The sequence below is a fragment of the Gopherus evgoodei genome, chromosome 16 (assembly GCF_007399415.2).
Source record: "Gopherus evgoodei ecotype Sinaloan lineage chromosome 16, rGopEvg1_v1.p, whole genome shotgun sequence".
Taxonomy (NCBI): Eukaryota; Metazoa; Chordata; order Testudines; family Testudinidae; genus Gopherus; species Gopherus evgoodei.
This window is the reverse complement of record NC_044337.1, coordinates 6,712,862-6,733,948: the sequence shown is the minus strand read 5'-3', so window position 1 is coordinate 6,733,948 and position 21,087 is coordinate 6,712,862. Positions and strand designations below refer to the sequence as shown.

The following is a 21,087-nucleotide window of genomic DNA, read 5'->3' as shown; positions in this document are numbered from 1 at the left end:
AAACCAGGATTTTGGTAAACAAGAAAATAAACTAACATTTTCAGATACTATATATCAGGGAGAGGAATTAAAAAAATTAAACACACAAAATCAAAACTGGGTTAATTTAGAATCCTTTGAAATGCAAACCACTTTAAAATTCAATCTTTTCCCCGCAAAACTCTTCTTATGTTTTTTTTAACCAGCTCTAGTCCTTGTGCACTGCGCTGGGTAAGTGTGTACGATGATGTCTGCCCCCTCAAGACTGGTGGATAAAGAAAAGATCTTTATTGTCATCTGCAGATTAATGTTCAATATGACAGGCCTATAATTGCTATATAAGAGCTAAGTGTAATTGTTACAATTGCGTCCCTGATTAGCTACACGGGCCTCATTTTCATCTCTGTCATCTTGTAGGAATACTGGTACCCTTTCTTTGAAGCCCAGTTCACCCCATCAGCATAGCTTTCATGGGCTCCTTTCAGGTATAATCCGTTCAGGTTGGACATATGACATTCCCGGTACCACCAGGCCCCTTTATAGGCTACAGCACAGTTAATCTCAGACCTGTCATTGTCCTGGTCGTAGGTTGTAAACATCATGCCGTTGTGGTCAGTTAAGGAATCCCCTGTAGAAACAATTGGGTTTATTTTTTACGTGTTTTTACAGACACAAGGTGGGTGAGATAATCTCTTACTGTTTATTTTTTACATTTTTACAGTTCAGTTCCCACAGCCCAGCCTGGTGGTTCTGGAGTGGGGTTACTAAATTTCTCCCTTCACCAGGCAGCAGAAACCTCCCTGGGGTCAGGAGAGACATTGCAGTTCTATTTCCAGAGAGGAACATTTTTCACCAGGCCATATTCTGACTGTATCTCCACACAAGATCAGATAGGAAACTCTTCAGCCTGTCATAACTTAAGACAAAGACCAAAGTCAAAAAGGTGCTAATCAGGGAACTTCTATTCACTGATGTTGCTTCCCTCAAAACCCACGATGAAGATCCATTAAGAACTCATGGACAGCCTTTAAAGTACCTGTCAGTCTTTTGCTCTCACCATCAGCATCAAAAAAATGGTTGTATAAGGATGGGAGATCCACAAGATCTTTCAATCACTTTAAATGTCAACCAGATAGAAGTCATCCAAAAAGTTCAGCTATTTGAGTTCTACAGTGACCACAAACCTCTCACTGGATGAAGAACAAAATGTTTCCATTGCAAAGACTGCCACCACCTTCAGCAGACTAACTAAAAGAGCATGGAACAACTCACAGCTGATCATCAAGACCAAAATGCTAATGTACCAAATCTGCTTCCTCAGCACTGTCATGTATGATGGGGAAACATGGGCAACTTATGCTCAATAGAAGAAAAGGTTAAAGAGTTTCCACTTATGCTGTTTATGCTGCTTACTCAACGCCAAATGGGAAGATAAAGTTACCAATGCAGAGGTTCTTCGAAGGGCAAATTTACCAAGTATGACAAGCAAAGAGGACTGCACTGGCTGGGCCATCTGAGTCGGTTGGAAGATGGACACATACCCAAGGACACGCTATAAGGGGAGCTATCAAAGGGAACAAGAACAATGGGAAGTCTCAAGCTTCGCTCTAAAAACACAAGCAAATGAGATATGAAGGAATTGGAGTTAATCCTGACCTATGATGAATCTTGGCTAGTGATCATAACAAGTGGCACCACTGTTTCCATCAGGGTTTCAAAGTCCATGACAGAAGCTGGCTCCTACAGCTTGAAGAGAAAAGAGCCCGTAGGAAGCAAGCAGCTCCCAACCAAGATAGATACATTTGCAAAAACTACCAAAGATCATGCAAATCTTCGATTGGACTATTCAGTCACATGAGACATTGCAAACTATCTATATCATAGGCTGCAATTCCCACCATCTCTCGTAGATGAAAAGATGCCAAAAAATTATAGTCTGATCTCAGTTACACCACTATAAATCCAGAGTAACTCATTGCCGACAATGTGCTCAGTCCTTGGGCATCCTGAAATCAGTTTCCACCATTGTGATGGTGTAACATGAGCCCAATGTGCTCCTAACTTAATAGCTTAGCTCGAAGCCTGCTGTGGATTCAGGATCATAGAATCACAGAATCATAGAAATGTCCATCTGGAAGGGATCTTGAGCAGTCATCAAGTGCAACCCTCTAGGCTGAGGCAGCACCAAGTAAATCTAGAGCGTCCCTGCCAGGTGTTTGCCCAACCTGTTCTTTAAAACTTCCAGTGATGCAGATTTCACCACCTCTGTTAGAAGCCTATTCCAGAGCTTAACAACTCTTATACTTAGAAATGTAATTCTAATATCTAACCTAGATCTCCTTATCACAGATTAAGCTGGTCACGCCTTGTCCTACCTTCAGTGAACATTGATCATAATTGTCTTGGGTCCTGCTAGTGAAGGCAGCGGACTGGACTCAATGACGTTTCAAGGTCCCTTCCAGTTCTATGAGATAGGTATATCTCTTTATAACAGCCCTTAACATATTTGAAGACTGTTACCAGATTCCTCCTACCCCCACCCACCAGTTTTTTTAACTTTTCCTCATAGGTCAGGTTTTCTAAACCTTTTATCATTTTTCTTGCTCTCTTCTGAACTGTCTTCAGTTTGTCCACATCATTCCTAAAGTGTGGTGCCCGGAATTGGACACTGTTCTCTCTGTGAGGCCTCACCCTGCTGAGTAGACCAGGACAAGTATCTACTGTTTCTTACATGCCACAGTCTTGAAAACACACCCAGAATGATATTAGCTTTTTGTGAAACTACATCACATTGTTGACTCATATTCAATTTGCGATCCACTCTAAATCCCAATTCTTTTTCAGCAGTACTACCACCAAACCAGTTCTTCTTCTTCGAGTGATTGCTCACATCCATTCCAGGTAGGTGCGCGCCGCGCGTGCACGTTCATCGGAAACTTTTTTACCCTAGCAACTCCAGTGGGCCGGCAGGTCGCCCCCTAGAGTGGCGCCGCCATGGCGCTCTATATATACCCCTGCCGGCCCGCCCGCTCCTCAGTTCCTTCTTACCGCCGTGTCGGTCGTTGGAACTGTGGAGCGCGGCTTAGCTGTCCTCCACGTCCCTAGCTCTCCTAGTTCTCTATCGTTTATCTATCGTTCATCTCTAGTTCCATTATAGTTGTTAATTAGTTTGTTAAGTAGATAGTTTAGTTAAATAGTTGTTAAGTAGTTCTTCGCCGGGGGCTTAGCCCTTCCCGGCACCCGGCGCCAGGCTCATGCCTGTTTCGCCGGGCTTCAAGCAGTGTGCGGCCTGCAAGAAGCCCATGCCTACCAGCGATCCCCACGAAGCGTGCCTGAAGTGCCTCGGGGAATCGCACAGATCCGACAAGTGCCGCATCTGTAAGGCTTTTAAGCCGAGGACAAAGAAGGAGAGGGATCAGAGGCTCCGAACTCTCCTAATGGAGGCGGCACTTGACCCGTCGGCTTCGCAGGCCGTGGTATCGGCACCGGCACCGGATCGCTCCGGCACCGAGAAGACTCCTCGGCACCGACCCTCTCCGGCACTGGAATCAGAGCCAAGGCCGTCGAAGTCTGATACTCCGGCCAGGCAGACCCGGCTTGAGCGCCCGGCCTCGACATCGGCCGCGGCGCCGCCGGCACCGTCAGCACCGTTGACTCCGGGCCCGGCGGGTCCGTTGAGTCCGGTGCCGCCGAGCTCCCCCATGAGATCTGGGGTTGAGGTAGTGGTCCCATCCACACCGGAGACCTTCGCCTCGGCTCGGGACCTTATTGCCCTGACTGAGCCCACTCGGCTGCCACCCCCGGTACCTCCGGTGCGGGTTGTGTCCAGAGGCAAGCCCATGATGTCGGCGCCGCCCAGAGACAGTCGTTCGCCATCCAGGTCCCGACGTCTTGGGCGCTCCAGATCCCGACGCCGCTCGCAGTCCCGGCACCGCTCCCCTCAGCGGCACCGGTCGCACTCGCGGCAACGGTCGGCATCGAGGCGGTCGCGGTCAGGCTCCAGTCGGCGACACCGGCACCGCGACTCCAGGAGCAGCTCCCGACGCTACTCGCCGCACCGGTCGACCTCCCGGCACCGAGCTGGTGGCAGGTCCCGGTCTCGGTCGACCTCCCGGCGCCGAGCTGGTGGTAGGTCCCGGTCGACCTCCCGGCACCGAGCTGGTGGCAGGTCCCGGTACCGAAGCGGCGCGCGGTACCGATCAGGATCCCGGCACCGTGACAGATCCCGGTCCCGATCCCGGTCCCGGCACCGATATGACTCCCGGCACCGAGACGATCCTCCGTGCCGGCCCGCGCAGACCCTTACCATCCGGGGTCGGCCCCACCGTGGCCCTCGAGACAGCCGTCCGTATCCTCCCAGACGGACAGCGGGTATGCGCTGGGCACCGACCGGCAGGCGGCGCTGTTCGGTGATCCGCCGCTGCAAGACCAAGGCCCACAACAGTGGGGATTCTGGACACCCTGGGCATACCATCAGGCCCAGGGCCCCCAGCAGCTCCCTGCTAGACCGGCGACTGCGGAGCGTAGGGCCCCTGAAGCCTCCTTGTCTCGCCCCCCTCCCTCCCCGGAAGGGGAGGAAGGGTCCAAACAGCAGGACTCCGCTGCGGCTCCGGAGGCAGAGGCGAGGGCTGAGGAAGACCCTCAGTTAGACACTCTCGTGCCTGGGGTCTCATCATCCTCCTCCCCGGATGAGGCGGTGGCGGGTACCTCCTCCAACAGTCCCCCCCCGCTGGATCTCAGGGCGCACCAGGACCTCCTCAGGCGATTGGCTCAAAATCTGAGTCTGCAGGCAGAGGAGGTCTCGGAGATAGAGGATCCAATTGTCACCATCCTCTCTTCTGATGCTCCCACCAGGGTCGCCCTGCCCTTTATACGGACCATCCAGGCCAACGCCAATACTATCTGGCAGTCCCCGGCCTCCATCCCTCCGACAGCGAAAGGAGTCGAGAGAAAGTACATGGCCCCTTCTAGGGGATACGAATATCTACATGTTCACCCGACTCCCGGTTCACTGGTGGTGCAATCGGTGAACGATAGGGAGCGTCACGGCCAGGAGGCTCCGGCCCCCAAATCCAGAGAAGCCAGGCGGATGGACCTCCTTGGCCGTAAGGTGTATTCGGCTGGGGCGCTGCAGCTCAGGGTCTCTAACCAACAGGCCCTGCTGAGCAGATACGCCTTTAACTCCTGGGTGGCAGTGGACAAATTTAAGGAGCTGCTGCCACAGGATGCTCGCCAAGAGTTTACGGCCATCTTGGACGAAGGCAAGAAGGTCGCACGCACGGCCTTACAAGCCTCCTTGGACGCTGCGGACTCGGCTGCCCGTACCCTCGCGTCAGGAGTTACGATGAGTCGCATCTCCTGGCTGCAGGTTTCCGGCCTTCCGCCGGAGCTCCAGCACACTATACAGGACCTTCCTTTCGAAGGCCAGGGCCTGTTTTCTGATAAGACAGACCCCAGACTCAAGAGTCTAAAAGACAACCGGGTCATTATGCGGTCCCTCGGGATGCACACCCCCGTGACGCAGCGTAGACCCTTTAGGTCGCAACAACAGCAACAACGTAGGCCGTTTTCCCAGTTCCGCCAGCGGCAGGACCTTTACAGGCGCCGCGGCAGGAACGGCAGGCGCAGGCAGTCTGGGAACCAAGGGGGGCAGAACCAAGGCTCCTCAAAACCCCCGCCTGGTCCTAAGCCTTCATTTTGAAGGTGCGCCCGAGGGCGCGGTAACAGTTTCCCCTATGGATCCTTCCCCCCCATTTTCCAACCGCCTTTCGTTTTTCCTCCCGGCGTGGTCCCAAATAACATCGGACCGCTGGGTCTTAAGCATGGTGCAGACGGGATACCGCCTGCAGTTTGTTTCATTTCCTCCTTGCCGCCCTCCTTCCTCGTCCCTCTTCAGGGACCCCTCTCACGAGCAATTCCTTCGGCAGGAGGTGCAGACGCTCCTCAGCAAAGGAGCTATAGAGGCGGTTCCGGAAAACGAGAAAAGCAAGGGGTTTTATTCCCGCTACTTTCTGATCCCCAAGGCCAAGGGGGGCCTCAGGCCTATCCTCGACCTGCGAGAACTCAACAGATACCTCGTGAAGTTGAAGTTCCGCATGGTATCCCTGGGGACCATTATTCCATCCCTGGATCCGGGAGACTGGTACGCCGCCCTTGACATGCAGGACGCGTATTTCCACATTGCCATTTGGCCGCGCCACAGACGCTTTCTCCGCTTCGTTGTGGGGGCTCTTCATTATCAATTTGCAGTCCTCCCATTCGGCCTGTCCACGGCCCCGAGGGTGTTTACAAAATGCATGGCAGTTGTCGTGGCGCATCTTCGGCGCAACCGTGTCCACGTGTTCCCTTATCTGGACGACTGGTTGATTCGGGGCACGTCGGAACAGCAGGTCAACAGCCATGTCCGCATGATCACCGCCATATTTGCAAGTCTGGGCCTCTTGATAAACACAGACAAGTCCACTCTGAGGCCCACGCAGAAGGTGGAATTTATCGGGGCCGTCCTGGATGCCACTGTGGGCAGGGCCTCGCTGCCTCTGCAACGGTTCCAGACCATGGCGGCGATCGTTCAACGTTTGCGGTCAGCCCCATTGACGTCAGTGAGGACATGTCTAACCCTGTTAGGCCACATGGCGGCGTGCACTTTTGTGACCGACTACGCTCGGCTCCACATGAGGCCTCTCCAGCTGTGGCTTATCAGTCATTACAGGCTGGCAAGGCAACCTTTAGACATGTTAGTCACAATCCCCCAGAAGGTCTTAGATTCTCTCGGCTGGTGGTTAGACCAGTCCGTATTATGTGCGGGTCTTCCCTTTCACCCCTCTCAGCCCTCGGTATCCCTGACAACGGATGCCTCAGATCTAGGCTGGGGGGCCCACCTAGGGACCCTGCGGACACAGGGCCTGTGGTCCCAGGAGGAGGTGGGGCTCCACATCAACATGCGGGAGTTGAGAGCGGTCCGCCTTGCTTGTCAAGCGTTTTGTCATCAGCTTCAGGGTCGTTGTGTCGCCGTGTTCACGGACAACACGACGACCATGTACTATATCAACAAGCAGGGAGGCACCAGGTCCTCCTCCCTGTGCCACGAGGCGATACGACTCTGGGACTTTTGCGTAGCCCACTCCATTCACCTCAGGGCTTCCTTCCTCCCTGGAGTACGGAACACTCTGGCAGATCAATTGAGCAGATCCTTCCTGTCACACGAGTGGTCCCTTCGCCCGGACGTCGCTCTCTCCATTTTCCGGAGGTGGGGTTATCCCCGGGTGGACCTCTTCGCGTCCAAAGGGAACAGGAAGTGCCAAGCGTTCTGCTCCTTTCAGGGCAGGGAGCCGGGGTCGATAGCGGATGCCTTCCTCATCCAGTGGTCGACCCACCTGTACTATGCATTTCCCCCGTTCCCTCTGGTCCACAAGGTCCTCCTGAAGGTGCGCAGGGACAGGGCTCTCGTGATCATGGTGGCCCCGGCATGGCCCAGGCAGCACTGGTACACCATGCTGCTGGACTTGGCCATAGCTGACCCAGTTCCCCTGCCCCTTCATCCGGACCTGATTACCCAGGACCACGGGACCCTCTGTCACCCAGACCTGCAGTCGCTGCACCTAGCGGCGTGGCTCCTGCGTGGCTGACTGGTTCCGAGCTGCGCTGCTCCACGCCTGTGAGAGAGGTGCTCTTGAGCAGCAGGAAACCGTCCACAAGAGCCACATATTCGGCGAAATGGAAGCGCTTCTCCTGTTGGTGCGTAGAGAGAAATCTCCGCCCTATGGAAGTTTCGGTAACCGAAATCTTAGACTACGTTTGGTCCCTCAAAGGGCAAGGTCTGGCCTTATCGTCGTTGCGAGTCCACCTAGCAGCTATCTCCACCTTTCACCCGGGTGCGGACGGTCGCTCCGTTTTTTCTCACCCGACGGTGTCGAGATTCCTTAAAGGGCTGGAACGTTTATTCCCTAACGTCCGTCCCCCTGCTCCAACCTGGGATCTTAACCTGGTGTTGTCCCGGCTCATGGGGCCCCCCTTTGAGCCGTTAGCTACTTGCTCCCTGCTCTACCTCTCTTGGAAAACTGCCTTTCTAGTGGCTATCACCTCAGCTAGACGGGTGTCGGAGCTCCGAGCTCTTGTGGTAGACCCCCCATATACGGTCTTCCACAAGGACAAGGTGCAGCTGAGACCACACCCTGCTTTTCTGCCCAAGGTGGTCTCAGCCTTCCACGTCAACCAAGAGATTTTCCTTCCGGTTTTTTTCCCAAAACCTCACTCCTCAGGCAGGGAGCAGCAGCTCCACTCGCTGGATGTTCGTAGGGCTCTCGCGTTCTACATAGAGAGGACTAAGCCCTTCCCAAAATCCCCCCAGCTTTTCGTGGCGGTAGCGGACCGTATGAAAGGGCTTCCTATCTCCTCCCAGAGGGTATCCTCTTGGGTTACGTCCTGTATCAGGACCTGTTATGACTTGGCCCATGTCCCTACGGGCCGTGTGCCTGCGCATTCTACCAGGGCGCAGGCGTCGTCGCTAGCTTTCCTCGCCCGTGTGCCCCTCCAGGAAATCTGTCGGGCAGCGACCTGGTCATCGGTCCACACCTTTGCTTCCCACTACGCCCTGGTCCAGCAGTCGAGGGAGGATGCGGCCTTCGGAACTGCAGTGCTCCGTGCCGCGACTTCTCACTCCGACCCCACCGCCTAGGTATGGCTTGGGAGTCACCTACCTGGAATGGATGTGAGCAATCACTCGAAGAAGAAAAGACGGTTACTCACCTTTGTAACTGTTGTTCTTCGAGATGTGTTGCTCACATCCATTCCACACCCGCCCTCCTTCCCCACTGTCGGAGTAGCCGGCAAGAAGGAACTGAGGAGCGGGCGGGCCGGCAGGGGTATATATAGAGCGCCATGGCGGCGCCACTCTAGGGGGCGACCTGCCGGCCCACTGGAGTTGCTAGGGTAAAAAAGTTTCCGACGAACGTGCACGCGCGGCGCGCACCTACCTGGAATGGATGTGAGCAACACATCTCGAAGAACAACAGTTACAAAGGTGAGTAACCGTCTTTTCCCCATTCTGGAGATGTGCATTTGATTAGTCTTTCTTACGTGAATCACTTTGCATTTGTCTTTGCTGGATTTCATCTTGCTGAATTCAAATCAGTTCTCCAATTTGCCAAGGTCATTTTGCATTTTAATCCTGTCCTCCAAAGTGCTTACAAACCCTCCCAGCTTGGTACCATCTGGAGATTTATAAGCATATGCTCCACTCAGTTATCCAACTCATTAATGAAAATATTGACTACTACCAGACTCAGGACGGGCCCCTGCAGAACCCCATTAGCTACACACTCCAAGCTTACCATTGATAAGTACTCTTTCAACCAGTTGTGTAACCACCTTACAGTAATTGTGCCCAAACTGCATTTCCCTAGTTTGCTTATTTACAATACCATGTGGGATTTGGTCAAAAGTCTTACTAAAATCAAAATATATCATGTCTACTGCTTTCCCTTATCCACTAAGCCAATAAACCTGTCAAAGAAGGAAATTAGGCTGGTTTGACATAATTTGTTCATGAGAACTCCATGGTGGATATTGCTAATTAATCCTACTGTCCTCTAGGTGTTTACAACTTGATTGTTAAATAATTTGAGTGAGTATTTTTCCAGGTATCAAAGTCAGGCTGACTGGCCTAAAGTTCCCCAGGTCCCGTTTGTTCCCCTTTTTAAAGATAGGTACTTGTTTGCCCTTCTCCAGTGCTCTCAGACCTCACCCATCCTCCAGGAGTTCTCCAGATAATTATTAATGGTTCTGAGATTGTTTCAGCTAGCTATTTTATTCCCTTAGGATGAGTTTTGCCAGGCCCTCCCGACTTGAATATATCTAACTTATCTAAATATTGTTTAACTTTTCCCCCACTATTTGGGCTTGTTGTTAATAGTGTGAATATGTCATCACCAGTAACCTTTTGAGTGAAGATTGAAACACACTAGTCATGAAACACCCAAGTCTTCTTGATGTCATCAGTTATTAGCTCTCCATTCCTATTAAGTAAGGAACTACACTTGCTGTCATCTTTCTCTTACTGCTGTTAATATGTGTAAAGAATCCCTTCTTACGGATTTTGCTGTTCCTTCTTAGGTGTAACTTATTTTGTGCCTTAATCTTTTTGATTTTGTCCTTACATGGGTATACTACTCTTTTGTACTCCTTCTCAACGGTTTGTCCATGTTTCCACTCCTTCCTTTCCTTAGAATAAAGAAATCTGTGATTTCATGATCACTTTTACCCAAATTGTCTTCTGCCTTCAGATTCGCTCCCAATTCCTTCTTGTTGGTCAGAATTAAGTCTAAAATGGCTGGTCCCCCTGGTTACTTCCTCCACAAAATGGTGTCCCCATTACATTCCAAGGGCTTATCACAAGTTTTGTTTTTCCAACAAACATCTGGGTAGTTAAAGTCCCTCATTACTATAGTACACCTGTATCAAGAGATCATGTCTATTTATTATGCTTTTTTTCTTTTCTCAAAGACTATCAGTTGGTCTGCCTCTCGCCTCCTCCTGGAGCAGAGAACAAGTGTATTTACTCTGGCTGTATAATTCAACACCTCCTCTCATTTTACCTTGCCTGTCCCTCCTAAACAAGCTGTACCCCACTATACCAATAGTCCAGTAATGAAACTCATCCCACCAAGTTTCAGTGATGCCACTTAGGTAGTAAATTTACTATTGTACTAATCCTTCCAGCTCTTCCTGTTATTCCCGATCCGCCTTGCATTTATGTATTGGTATCTGAGATTTTGCGTATATGCCTCTACTGGTTACTCTCTTCTTCCTCCTCTGACTCTACATGTCCCCGCCCCCCAAAAATCTGGTCCTCTGTTAAGGTGTTCCTTTTTATCTCTAGCTATTGGCTTTTGTCCCCTGCCCCTTTTAAACCTAGTTAAAAGCCCTTCTCTCTAGTTGCCTTGTGGGTCTGCCTAAGCAATCCTGCAGTGATGTGTAGAAGACTCTGCATGGGACAAACTATTTCTGTCTCTGGTATACAGGGGTTTGGATGCATAGTTTGCATGACATGGGGCATATGTAACCATTCAATGACTTGTACCAATCCTGATGTGCCTACGTATTTTAATTCAGATATTTCTATGGGACATTAAGATTTAATTTAGGAAAGCAACCAGGAGTAGCTGTGCCTACATCTGCTCATTATTTTGCTTTCAGACTTCCACTATGCAGGATATCCATATTATACTATATGTTTTGTTGTCACTAAACCTTGTGCTTTTCCTTTAATAGTTCAGCAGGAGAATAACTGATGTTTCCTGACACATCACTTCCACAGATTACATTGCCTTTTGCTTCTGCCATAGAATACTCTGCATCACTTTTGCTTTCCATTTTTCCATCTGCCACAAAGGGTAAAGTATGAGCTGAGAATCTACCTGCAGTGCCATTAACAAAGGGCCCAATGAACAGCATGTATTTCGAAGTCTCTCCTGCAACTTTGAATGACGAGAAGAGAGCAAATTCATAGTTGTTGTCAAAATCTCTGAGATCGACGCGAAGCTCCTGGGGACCTTTAGAAAAGAATTTGAAAGCAAAATGTTCAGCACCTTCCATTTGTTTTTATTACTATTATTGATTGTTTTTATTGCAGAAGCCCCTGAAGACTCTAAACACGAATCAGGCTTCATTATGTTGGGACCATTATGATCATCTAGTTTAAATTGCCTGCATTACACACATCATAGAATCTCACCCACTGATTCTCGCATCAAGCCAATATCTTCATATCAACCTTTATCAATTCAATTTCTGCCCACCAACCTAACCTCCCTATTAAAAACCTTCTTCATGTTATGCTTTGTAGTTCATAATCTATGACCTCATCCATGCTGTAACATCCCTTATTGCTGTACTGTGGGTGAACCACCAAAGGACCAAATGCTGCTCCATGAATCATGACTGGAGCCAGCCCAGCTACCACAGCATTATTGGTTTCAATAGTTTTGTGTGGCAGGACTGGGATGTAACAGGAAGGGGTGTCTGGAGCAGACGGGTTACCTCTACCAATAGTACAAATTTTACTCTGTATCCATGGTTAAAATGTGGGAACAAATCTTGGTGGAGAAAGTTGCTGTAAGGAAAAGAATGCATCAGTGATGTCTTTACCAAGGAATGATAACAGATGGATATTGTCGTTCCCCAGCCAGAATTCTGACAGCCGGCTGCCAAAACCTCTTTTGTATGAATTCCAGTCATGGTAAAAATCCACAGAACCATCCATCCGTCTCTGGAACACCTGCAGGGAAACAGGAGGTTCTTAGCTGGGAAATCCCACATTGATTTCCATCCTACTAGAGCAGGAGACCAGAAACTCTGAGACTGTAAATCACTGGATGAGATTTAACAGGGTCAGATCTATTTCAGCCTCAGATGACTATTGCAGATGGAGGCTTGTCCCACAGGATCATATTGAATCTTGGCAGCAACACCACTAGATTAAAGGATCACACGGTCTGAAAACTACAGCACTGGTCTGGTAATCAGGAAACCTGGGTTCCATACCCAGTTCTGCCACTTGAGCAAGTCACATCATCTCTGCTTTCTGAGCGGCCCTTTCTTTGCCTTGTCTATGGAGACTGTGAGCTGTAAGGGACAGGGGCTGTCTCTCAGGGTGCGTGTTCAGCACCCAGCAAAATGGGACCCTGATCTTCATCACATTCTTTAGGCACTGCTGGGATATAAATAAGCAGAATAATAAATTGGAAGGTTTAAATCTGAGGTACACACAGGGTTCAACCCCCTCAGCTCCCTAGAACACTCTCTCCTCTCAAACTCAGGGGCTGCCTGAGGGACAGAGCAGCTGAGTCAACAGGCCTGTGACAGAAGTGAAAGGAAGAAGGAATTCTGGTTCCAGAGTCTGGGCAGCTATTGAGGAGGCTCGAAGAGCCAGGAGAGGGGAATCCTGGTTAACTGTGTGGGACTAGTGACAAATGTCCCCTCAGACCGGGCCTTTTAGAGTCTAAAGCTCTGGGTTCCCTCCATGAAACCCAATGTGTTCACAACCAAGTTATCCCCACAACCAAGGATTAGTGAAGATTAGAAGGGCTCAGGAAGTGTCTGTGTTCTTTATTTCAGCTAACCATGGTGATCTAACCGCTTCTGAGTTTCCATCCTCATGCTTTTCTACTAGCTACAACCCACTGAGTAAGGGCCACCTCCCATTTTTGGGACAGAAAACTGTTTGTTGTTCAATAAATAATGTCCAATAGGCTTCATTGTGCTCGGTTCTTACAATCCATCCTCCACCATCTGTGTCCATGTCACACAGCACGGTCATGGCGTTACAGTCATGGGGGTAGATGGTGTACCAGCCGCTCATGATTTTCCCTCTAGTTAACAGCTCCTTGCAGTTCTTTGCTCCTGGTTGAAAGAGGAATTGAAATATGTAAATTGGTTGTATAACTGTCCTTGTGCAGGGATTCATAGGCTGCTTTATGTTGCACTGAGGGCCAGATCAACTGCAGAATTAGGTAACCGGAAAACAATGTTTGAGCCACCATCTCCTCTCCTCCCCACTGTAGTGTTTGGGAATTGGGTAGTATCCCTTTCAATAGTTTGTGGTCCCTCTGTGTTCTATCTTTGGAAACCTACCACAGCAGCAGCTTAGGTACCCATCTAGGCTTTTCATGCTCTCTGTAGTTAGCAAACCAAATTATTTAGACTCCAATGTGCCAGTGTGGTTGTATGAAGTTTGTTTGCAAGAGGAAAAGACACATCCACCTGCCTAACCCCCCGTGTTCTGTGTGAGACCAGCTCATCCTGAACAGAGGATTGGCTCAAAGCATCTTGAAAACTCATGGAAACTGAAATGTGCACAAAGATTTGTACTGCAAGTACCTATGCAGCATTTTGAAATCTCTCTGTGAGTCAGAGGGGCTTCCAGTCATTATGTGATTGGGTGAGCACTCACCCCGAAAGAATATTAGATCTCACAGGAATACTCACATCAAACAGTTTGCAAGAGAACCCATCAGCTGAAGGAGAAAGATTCGCTGGCCAAATGCTAACAGCAAACACCTTCATTTTAAAAGATCCAAGTCTCTTTGCGGATACTTTGAGAACAGCAAATGTGGTAAATCACAGATGTATTTTTCTGCAATTTGTCTATCTCTAATGAGTTTTCATGTTTGGGTCTCTGGATGGAATGAAGTGGCATTTAATGGTCATTAGAAATACTCACCTTTCTTACACTGTTTGTCTTCCAGGTCTTCCTCCACTGGTCATGAAAAGAAACACAAGAGAAAGTGAAGTGGAACCAGAAAATGTTTTACTGTCTTTTAAACTATATAATTGGCCAACTGTGGCAGCTGGGATAACAAAGTACTAGTTATATTAAAAATGCTCTAGACAGGCTTTTAATTGAGAAAACCAAATGCTAATGGATTCACACACATCTCTGATCTGAGCCTTCCAGCCTGAACCAGCGAGATGGCTCTCATTATGTAGCCAACACTATTTTGTAACCCTCTCATGAGGCTCCTACTTGCAGGGCTAAGAATTGGTCCTTAATGGACTAAATTATTTGCTGGTCAATAACTAGAAGCAATGCCCACCAAGTCAGGGGAGTTAATAATAATAGAAGATATACCTATCTCCTAGAGCTGGAAGGGACCTTCAAAGGTCATTGAGTCCAAGTCCATGCCTTCACTAGCAGGACCAAGCACTGATTTTTGCCCTAGGTTCCTAAGTAGCCCTCTCAAGGATTGAACTCACAATGCTGGGTTTAGTAGGCTAATGCTCAAACCACTGAGTTATCCCTCCCCCCAAGAACATTGGGCTGTGCATTTTCCAAGAGCTACCCCGTAGTGTTTTTAGACTAAGCTCTTCAGAGTAGACACCTTTAACTTAAAATCATAGAATATCAGGGTTGGAAAGCACCTCAGGAGGTCATCTAGTCCAACCCCCTGCTCAAAGCAGGACCAATCCCCAGACAGATTTTTGCCCTAGGTCCCTAAAGGGCCCCCTCAAGGGTTGAACTCACAACCCTGAGTTTAGCAGGCCAAAGCTCAAAACACTGAGCTATCCCTCCCCATATGCTTACACTGCCTGTGAATATGACTCAATTTTTAAAAAAAAAAAAATTCCAAGTGACAAAGGGAGAATATCAGTTAAATAAAGTACTGGTAGAAAAAGGATCATTCCTCTAAGGGATCCATTTCTTGCGGTTCATATTCCCCACTCCCAGTATGTATGAAATATAAGGAAGGATAGGAGAAAGAAGCCTTCTCTAGGATACACATCCAGCTCTACAGATTTCACTTACATTTCTACTATACTCTCTCATGCCAAAGGTCATCTGGCCAGCGTTGTTCCAAACATTACCACACATGGATGGCCACCTGTTTTTGTAAATGGGGCTATTTCTCTCTTTGTAGAGCACAAATTTTACTGGAGGATTAATATAGATATTGTGGACATGGGGTGGACGTGATAACTGTTCAAGCTTTCTGAGCCACTTAATTGTTTGTGCTGCAAAAATAAAACTGAAATGATGTGCAGAGTATAAAGGAGAATGCAGAGGGTCTCACCAGCTGTTCCAGGGGCTCCCATAGCTCCCCGGGGTCCTTTTTCTCCTAAAAAAAGAACTCAGAATAAAGTATTTGTTTTGCCTGTAGGTCAGCTACATAATTCAACATCTCACTACAACAATCGCTTGGGTTTAATTGTGTGGAGGGGCTAGTTCAAAGTCGATGTACAACCTACATGTTGCACAATATGTTAAAGTTGGCATTTTGTGGGACTTAAATGATGTATGTTGCCAACACTCATGATTTTGTCATGACTCTCGTGATAATTATTATTTTCCTCAAAGCCCAAGCTCCTGGGATCAAATGGATATGACATAATTGCAGCCATCAGCCTCAATAAAAAGGTAAGTTTCTAACCCTCAAAGCTATGGTGAAAGCCTCAAAATGTGACCTCAGTGCACCCTAAATACTCAAAAAGGCAAATAAAAAGAACACCACATCTATTATTTTTACATAATCTCATGATTCTAGAACCAATCTCCTGATTTTTGATGAACCTGACTTAAATTTTTCAGAGATTTGGGGCTGGTAGTACTGCATTTATCTTATCTTGTCTTTTGCATTGGCTGACATGAAATAGGCTTTGGCTACATCTCCACTGCAGCTGAGATCTATTTCCTGTGCCTGAATAGGACTCATGGCATATCAGACATTATAATTAGAGCTGGGTAAAATTTTTCAGGCTAATATTTTATTCACAATTTTGAAATGTTCCAACTCCTCATTTCAGAACAAGGTTTTGTTTTGTCATTTGTCTATTAAACAAAAACAAAAAGGGGACATTTCTTGTTTAACTGGACCCAATTTCATTTCAGCTTTTTTGTTTGGCAAGAAGCTGGAAGGAAAAATTGTACAATGAAACAGGGCAGGAGGAGAGATAGTTGCTCCCAATTTATCTATCATCATGAACAGCAAAAAGGGCTCTGCCAGGGCCAGTGGAACCATTTAGGTGACCTAGGCAGTTGCCTAGGGCAATGGGATTTGGGGGACACCATTTTCTTTGGCAGTGACTGCGGCAGCTGGATCTTCGCCGCCCCGGTCGCCGTCGGCATTTAGGCGGAGGGAGCTGGGCAGGGGAGCACAGAGAGGGCCACCTGCAGCAAGTAAGTGGGAGAGGGGATAACACACAGGGAAACTCCCCGCCCCAGCTCACCCCTGTCCTGCCTCCTCCCCGAGCACACCGTGGCCGCTTCACTTCTCCCACCTAAGCTGATTGGCCCAGCAAGCCTGGGAGGCGGGAGAAGTGAAGCAGCCATGGTGTGCTCAGGGTGTTCGTGCTCATGCACAGAGCAGGGGTGAGCTGCGGCGGTGGGGGTGCCTCAGGGCAGAGGAGGCAAGTGCCCCAGGGTGGAGGGAGGGAGGGAGCTGCCACCCTGGGGGGCACCTCAGGGCACGGGTGTGGGGGTGGTCTGCAAGGTGGAAGTTTCCGCCTATGGTGTGAAACATCCTTGCACCGGCCCTGGGCTCTGCAGTGAAAAGAATCATCTGAGGTCTCTCACCTTTCACTCCAAGGGCGCCAACAGGACCTCTTTCTCCTGATTGAACAAATAATAAGATAGTAAAGACTGATCAGAGATACCAAGATCCTGACAGTGGATCAGAACTGAAGTTCTGTTGCAATAATAAACCCTTTATTGTCAAATATAGAGTGAAGGCAAGCTATGGTGGTTTTTCGAACACCGATGTGAGAGGAATTGGTGTTGTATAACTAGCTCTAAGAGATATTTGATTAAAAACTTATTTCCTGTTCTTAGGTCACCTGTAGGAAAACACCTTTTTCTGCCGTTTGTTACTTTACCTTTTGGGCCAGTTAGTCCCACCTTTCCAGGGATCCCCTGAGGTCCCCGTTGTCCTGCAAACACAGAAAACTGACTGAATAGTTTCCAAGGTAGCGTAAATACTGAGTACGTAATCCCCAGCCACCACCCCAACCTGGAATTACAATAACCCATCTGTGTCAAAATTCACATAATGTATCTGCATCTGGCTCGCTGAGTCCCTGATATGACATCAGAATCCCCTAGCATGGACTTTTGCATAGAGGCCAATTGAAGTCAAAGGTACGAGCACATGTTGCTGCCAGGTGAGAACCAAAGCTGGTAAACAACCATTTTATACATGCTGCCATTAAAAATGTCATGGCTCATGATAATAATTATGATTTCCTCCTCTCTAGCCCCTCTCATCCAAATGTCTCAAAGCGTTTACACAGATCAATGAAATGTGCCTCAGATAACCTCTGGGAGGTAAAGGACCATTATAGCCATTATACAGAGGAGAAAACTGAGGCTCTAAGAAAGTGATTTGACTAAGGTCACACAGCGAGCCAGTGACAGAGATAGGGAAAGAACCAGAGGACTTGGTTGCCAATCTGACAATCCAAATGGAATGGACAATATTTCAGAGTTTGCTTATTCTGAATCTCCAATCCCTTGCCACAGGATACGGGAGATGCCATGTGAGTTTCCTCATATCAGGGTTGAGGAGAATCTCCAAAGTCTGAGCATATTACAAAAGTAATTCCCATTTACCTCAGGACCCAGCCATCCCTGGTTCCCATTCAGTGCCTGAGAACGTACCTTGTGTTCCTGGATTTCCTGGGTCTCCTCTGGGTCCTGTGGCACCTGGAATTCCAGGGCAGCCTTGGAGAATGGACACTTTACTGTTGAAACCCACTAAGCTCACTTCTGGGGAAAGAAATGAATCCATAATCAATGATTGTTAGGTTCTAAGGATCTGAAACATTCTGCAGAAATCCAGAGGGATAAACCCAGCAAATGAAAGCCTATATAGTTCCTTGGTTTTCTTTTCTCTATTAGTGACAAATCCAACATTTTCTTCAGTTTTAAGCATTTCAGAGATAATGCCCTAATATTAAAAATTGGGGGTTATTACTATTAGTCTTTAAGTTATTGTGAAAACAAAAGTTAAAAAGAAATTATTAAATATTTGTATTTTTAAAAAAATCACTTCAAATTTAATTTTTATGTACACCTTCTGCTGCAGTGTTTGCAACCCGACCATTGCAGCATTGTGCCAGTTCATGAGAATCTTTTAATGAAATTAACTACAGAGAAACAAAAGCGGAATGAAATGCAGAGGAAGAAGAAATAGCTGCCATTCAGTGAAGAAATTGTGCAAAAATAAAATAATTTTAAAAACAATTGCTCTTAGAAGCTCAGGAAATACATTTTAAAGAATTAAATATGTTTTTTAACATAACAGTTCCCTCTCTATATTATACACATTGTGAGATTTAAAATTATTTATAGGGACATCACTGGAGAAAAATAGGGACACGCCTGTCAACTCCATTGAGCTCTATTGATGTGGGAATTTTTGAGGTAAACAAAATGTGGGTGGACATGGTTAATATTCCCGGTGACACAGGAACTCTTCCTCCAAATATGGAACATTTGGGCATAAACTGTACATAGCAAATGATTTTCAAAATGATCACGAATGTAAGGAGATGAAATGAGAAAGCAATATTGCTCTGAAATAGTATAAAAATTTATGCATAAGATGGCAAAGCCTGTATTCAATCCTTATTTAGCAAATGACACATTTCCTTCCAAGAGACCATTTGCCTGAATGATGTCTGCACAAATGTGACTAAATCTTGCATAAGGATTTCCAGGATTTCATGATGAAGTAAAATAAACCTTCAAATGCTGCTGGATTCTTAATGTGAATGTGTTGACATGGAAAGAGTTGTGTAGTGGATTTGTGGTGATAGATACACAACAGTTGCAATTTTACAAATAATCTTAATTTGGTCAACGTGAATTTTAAAAAGCAGAGGGATCTGAAATCATAGGCTCACTCTGAGTTTTGAAGATTGAGATTTTATTTTCCAGAATTTAGGTCATCTGCCTGTGTGGGTCGGTCAGTTGCCAGATTGGAAATGCTTTGGCCCCAATATGCAGAGGAGATGGGAGCTTTAGACAGAGAGATTCCAGCAGCAGCATTGAGAGGTTAGAAGACAGTAAATGAACATGAGGGAGAGGAGGTCAAGTCAATTTTTGAAGATTCTCAGTGAAGAGAAGAGACAACAATTTCACTACATTATTTGCAAAAAAACTATCTTTTGAACACCTCCAGTCTGTGACAGGCACTTTTGCAATAGAGAGTAATTTCTACAAAGGAATTTTGTACAGAGAAGCTGTTCTTCTTATTATTTAAAAAGCACCATAAGCAGGCAAAGCACTTTATAGACATGTAGGACAAGAAACATTCCTGAACAGTTCCCAGTTCCCCAGGATCCAGGTTGGCAAGAACCACACTATGAAACGCAGTTGGGAACAGGATTGTTTTTCACTCACCTGGGCAGGTGTCCTGAGCCTGGCAAACCGCTGCTGCTAGACAGAGTAAAGAGAGGAGGGTTTTCTGGGCAGCTCTCCCCATGGCTAGTGCTGGTCTCTGCAATGGCAGCTCCACTTGTCTTCTCCCCACCTCCTCCTCTACTTTAGTATTTCAGTCCCTGTAAGCCTTTTATATGCAATAACGAAGAGCCTGCAGCAAATAAAGCTCTCTGCCTCCGGCATCTCAGCGCCTCCTTCCCACTCTCCACATTCCAGCAGTTTCCATTGAGATATTTATGCTGCAGTGGTCACAGTCATAGCTAATAAAATGGTCTGATAGGACATGGTCAGTACTGGACTAACAGTCGTTGCTTCCCCCTCAGAGCAAACACGGTATCGTGCAATGATGATTATTGAACGGAGCCAGTCTGAACCTTTGCTCACAAGTTGAGTCATGTGAATGTGTCTTCTGAAATATTAAAATACTGTGCCAAATAATGAGGCCAAGCTGACTTTCTCCATCGCTTCAAAGCCTCCTGTTGGCTTCAGTGGGAACCTTTGGGTGAACACGGAGAGCAGGATTGGGTGAATTTACTAGCCAACTGCTCTATTATTTGTATGACAGTAGCCATTGGAGACCTCGCATCAGATTGGACCCCACTGTGCTGAATGCTGTGCAACCCCATAGAGTAGGAGACACAAACAGAGGAATAGGTTCCAAGACCAGAAGTGACCATTGTGATCATCTAATCTGACCTCCTGTATAGCATAGTCCACAGCACTTCCCAAAGGCAAGTGAAGAGTGGGAGAAAAGAATTATTATTCCGATTTTTGCAGTGCTCTGTGTACCTGTGTCATAGAAATAATAAATAATAATGATGCATGCCCAGGCCATATCTGCTCATATACCACTGCTGCATTTTTCTATACGTACATGTGATTTTTCAGTGATTGCTGCACAGTGGATGCTCATGATGGCAGATCACTGCTGAGGTTCATTTCTTTATGTGCATGTGTGTTTGCATGATTCCAGTCCGTACAGTAAGAAGGCAGATGCTGTTCTGCCTCTGTGCAAAGGACATTTCCTCTCTTCCCAATGTGGTATTGTGGTTTGTAATTGGAATCAGAGACCCAAAGCTGCAAAATAGACTATTGGAAGATATGGTTCTTCTTTGAATGACTGCTCATTTTGATTCCAATTAGGTGTGTGCGTGCCGTGTGCACAGTCTTCAGAAGGT

The 21,087-nt window shown here is 47.4% G+C and overlaps 1 protein-coding gene across 1 annotated transcript; it reads right to left on the bottom strand.

Annotated features, from left to right (window-relative positions):
* Nucleotides 1-244: 244 nt before the first annotated feature.
* On the bottom strand, nucleotides 245-19,952 carry LOC115635992 (ficolin-2-like). The gene is made up of 10 exons (XM_030535521.1): nucleotides 19,871-19,952; nucleotides 18,125-18,232; nucleotides 17,344-17,397; nucleotides 17,045-17,080; nucleotides 15,546-15,590; nucleotides 14,198-14,233; nucleotides 13,250-13,377; nucleotides 12,124-12,253; nucleotides 11,394-11,528; nucleotides 245-607 (listed from the first exon to the last, which is right to left on the bottom strand). Exons 1-10 carry the CDS (start codon nucleotides 19,950-19,952, stop codon nucleotides 360-362), a joined length of 1,002 nt encoding a protein of 333 aa, XP_030391381.1. The 3' UTR covers nucleotides 245-359.
* Nucleotides 19,953-21,087: the final 1,135 nt, after the last annotated feature.

Bases quoted from the DNA above. Each gene is read 5' to 3' on its own strand.
- LOC115635992 (XM_030535521.1), bottom strand. From the start codon at position 19,952: ATGGGGAGAGCTGCCCAGAAAACCCTCCTCTCTTTACTCTGTCTAGCA. The intron at 18,233-19,870 runs GTGAGTGAAAAA...TTCTTTCCCCAG, and splicing joins GGCTCAGGACACCTGCCCAG to AAGTGAGCTTAGTGGGTTTC. The intron at 12,254-13,249 runs GTAAGAACCGAG...GTTTCCCTGCAG, and splicing joins CAGATGGTGGAGGATGGATT to GTGTTCCAGAGACGGATGGA.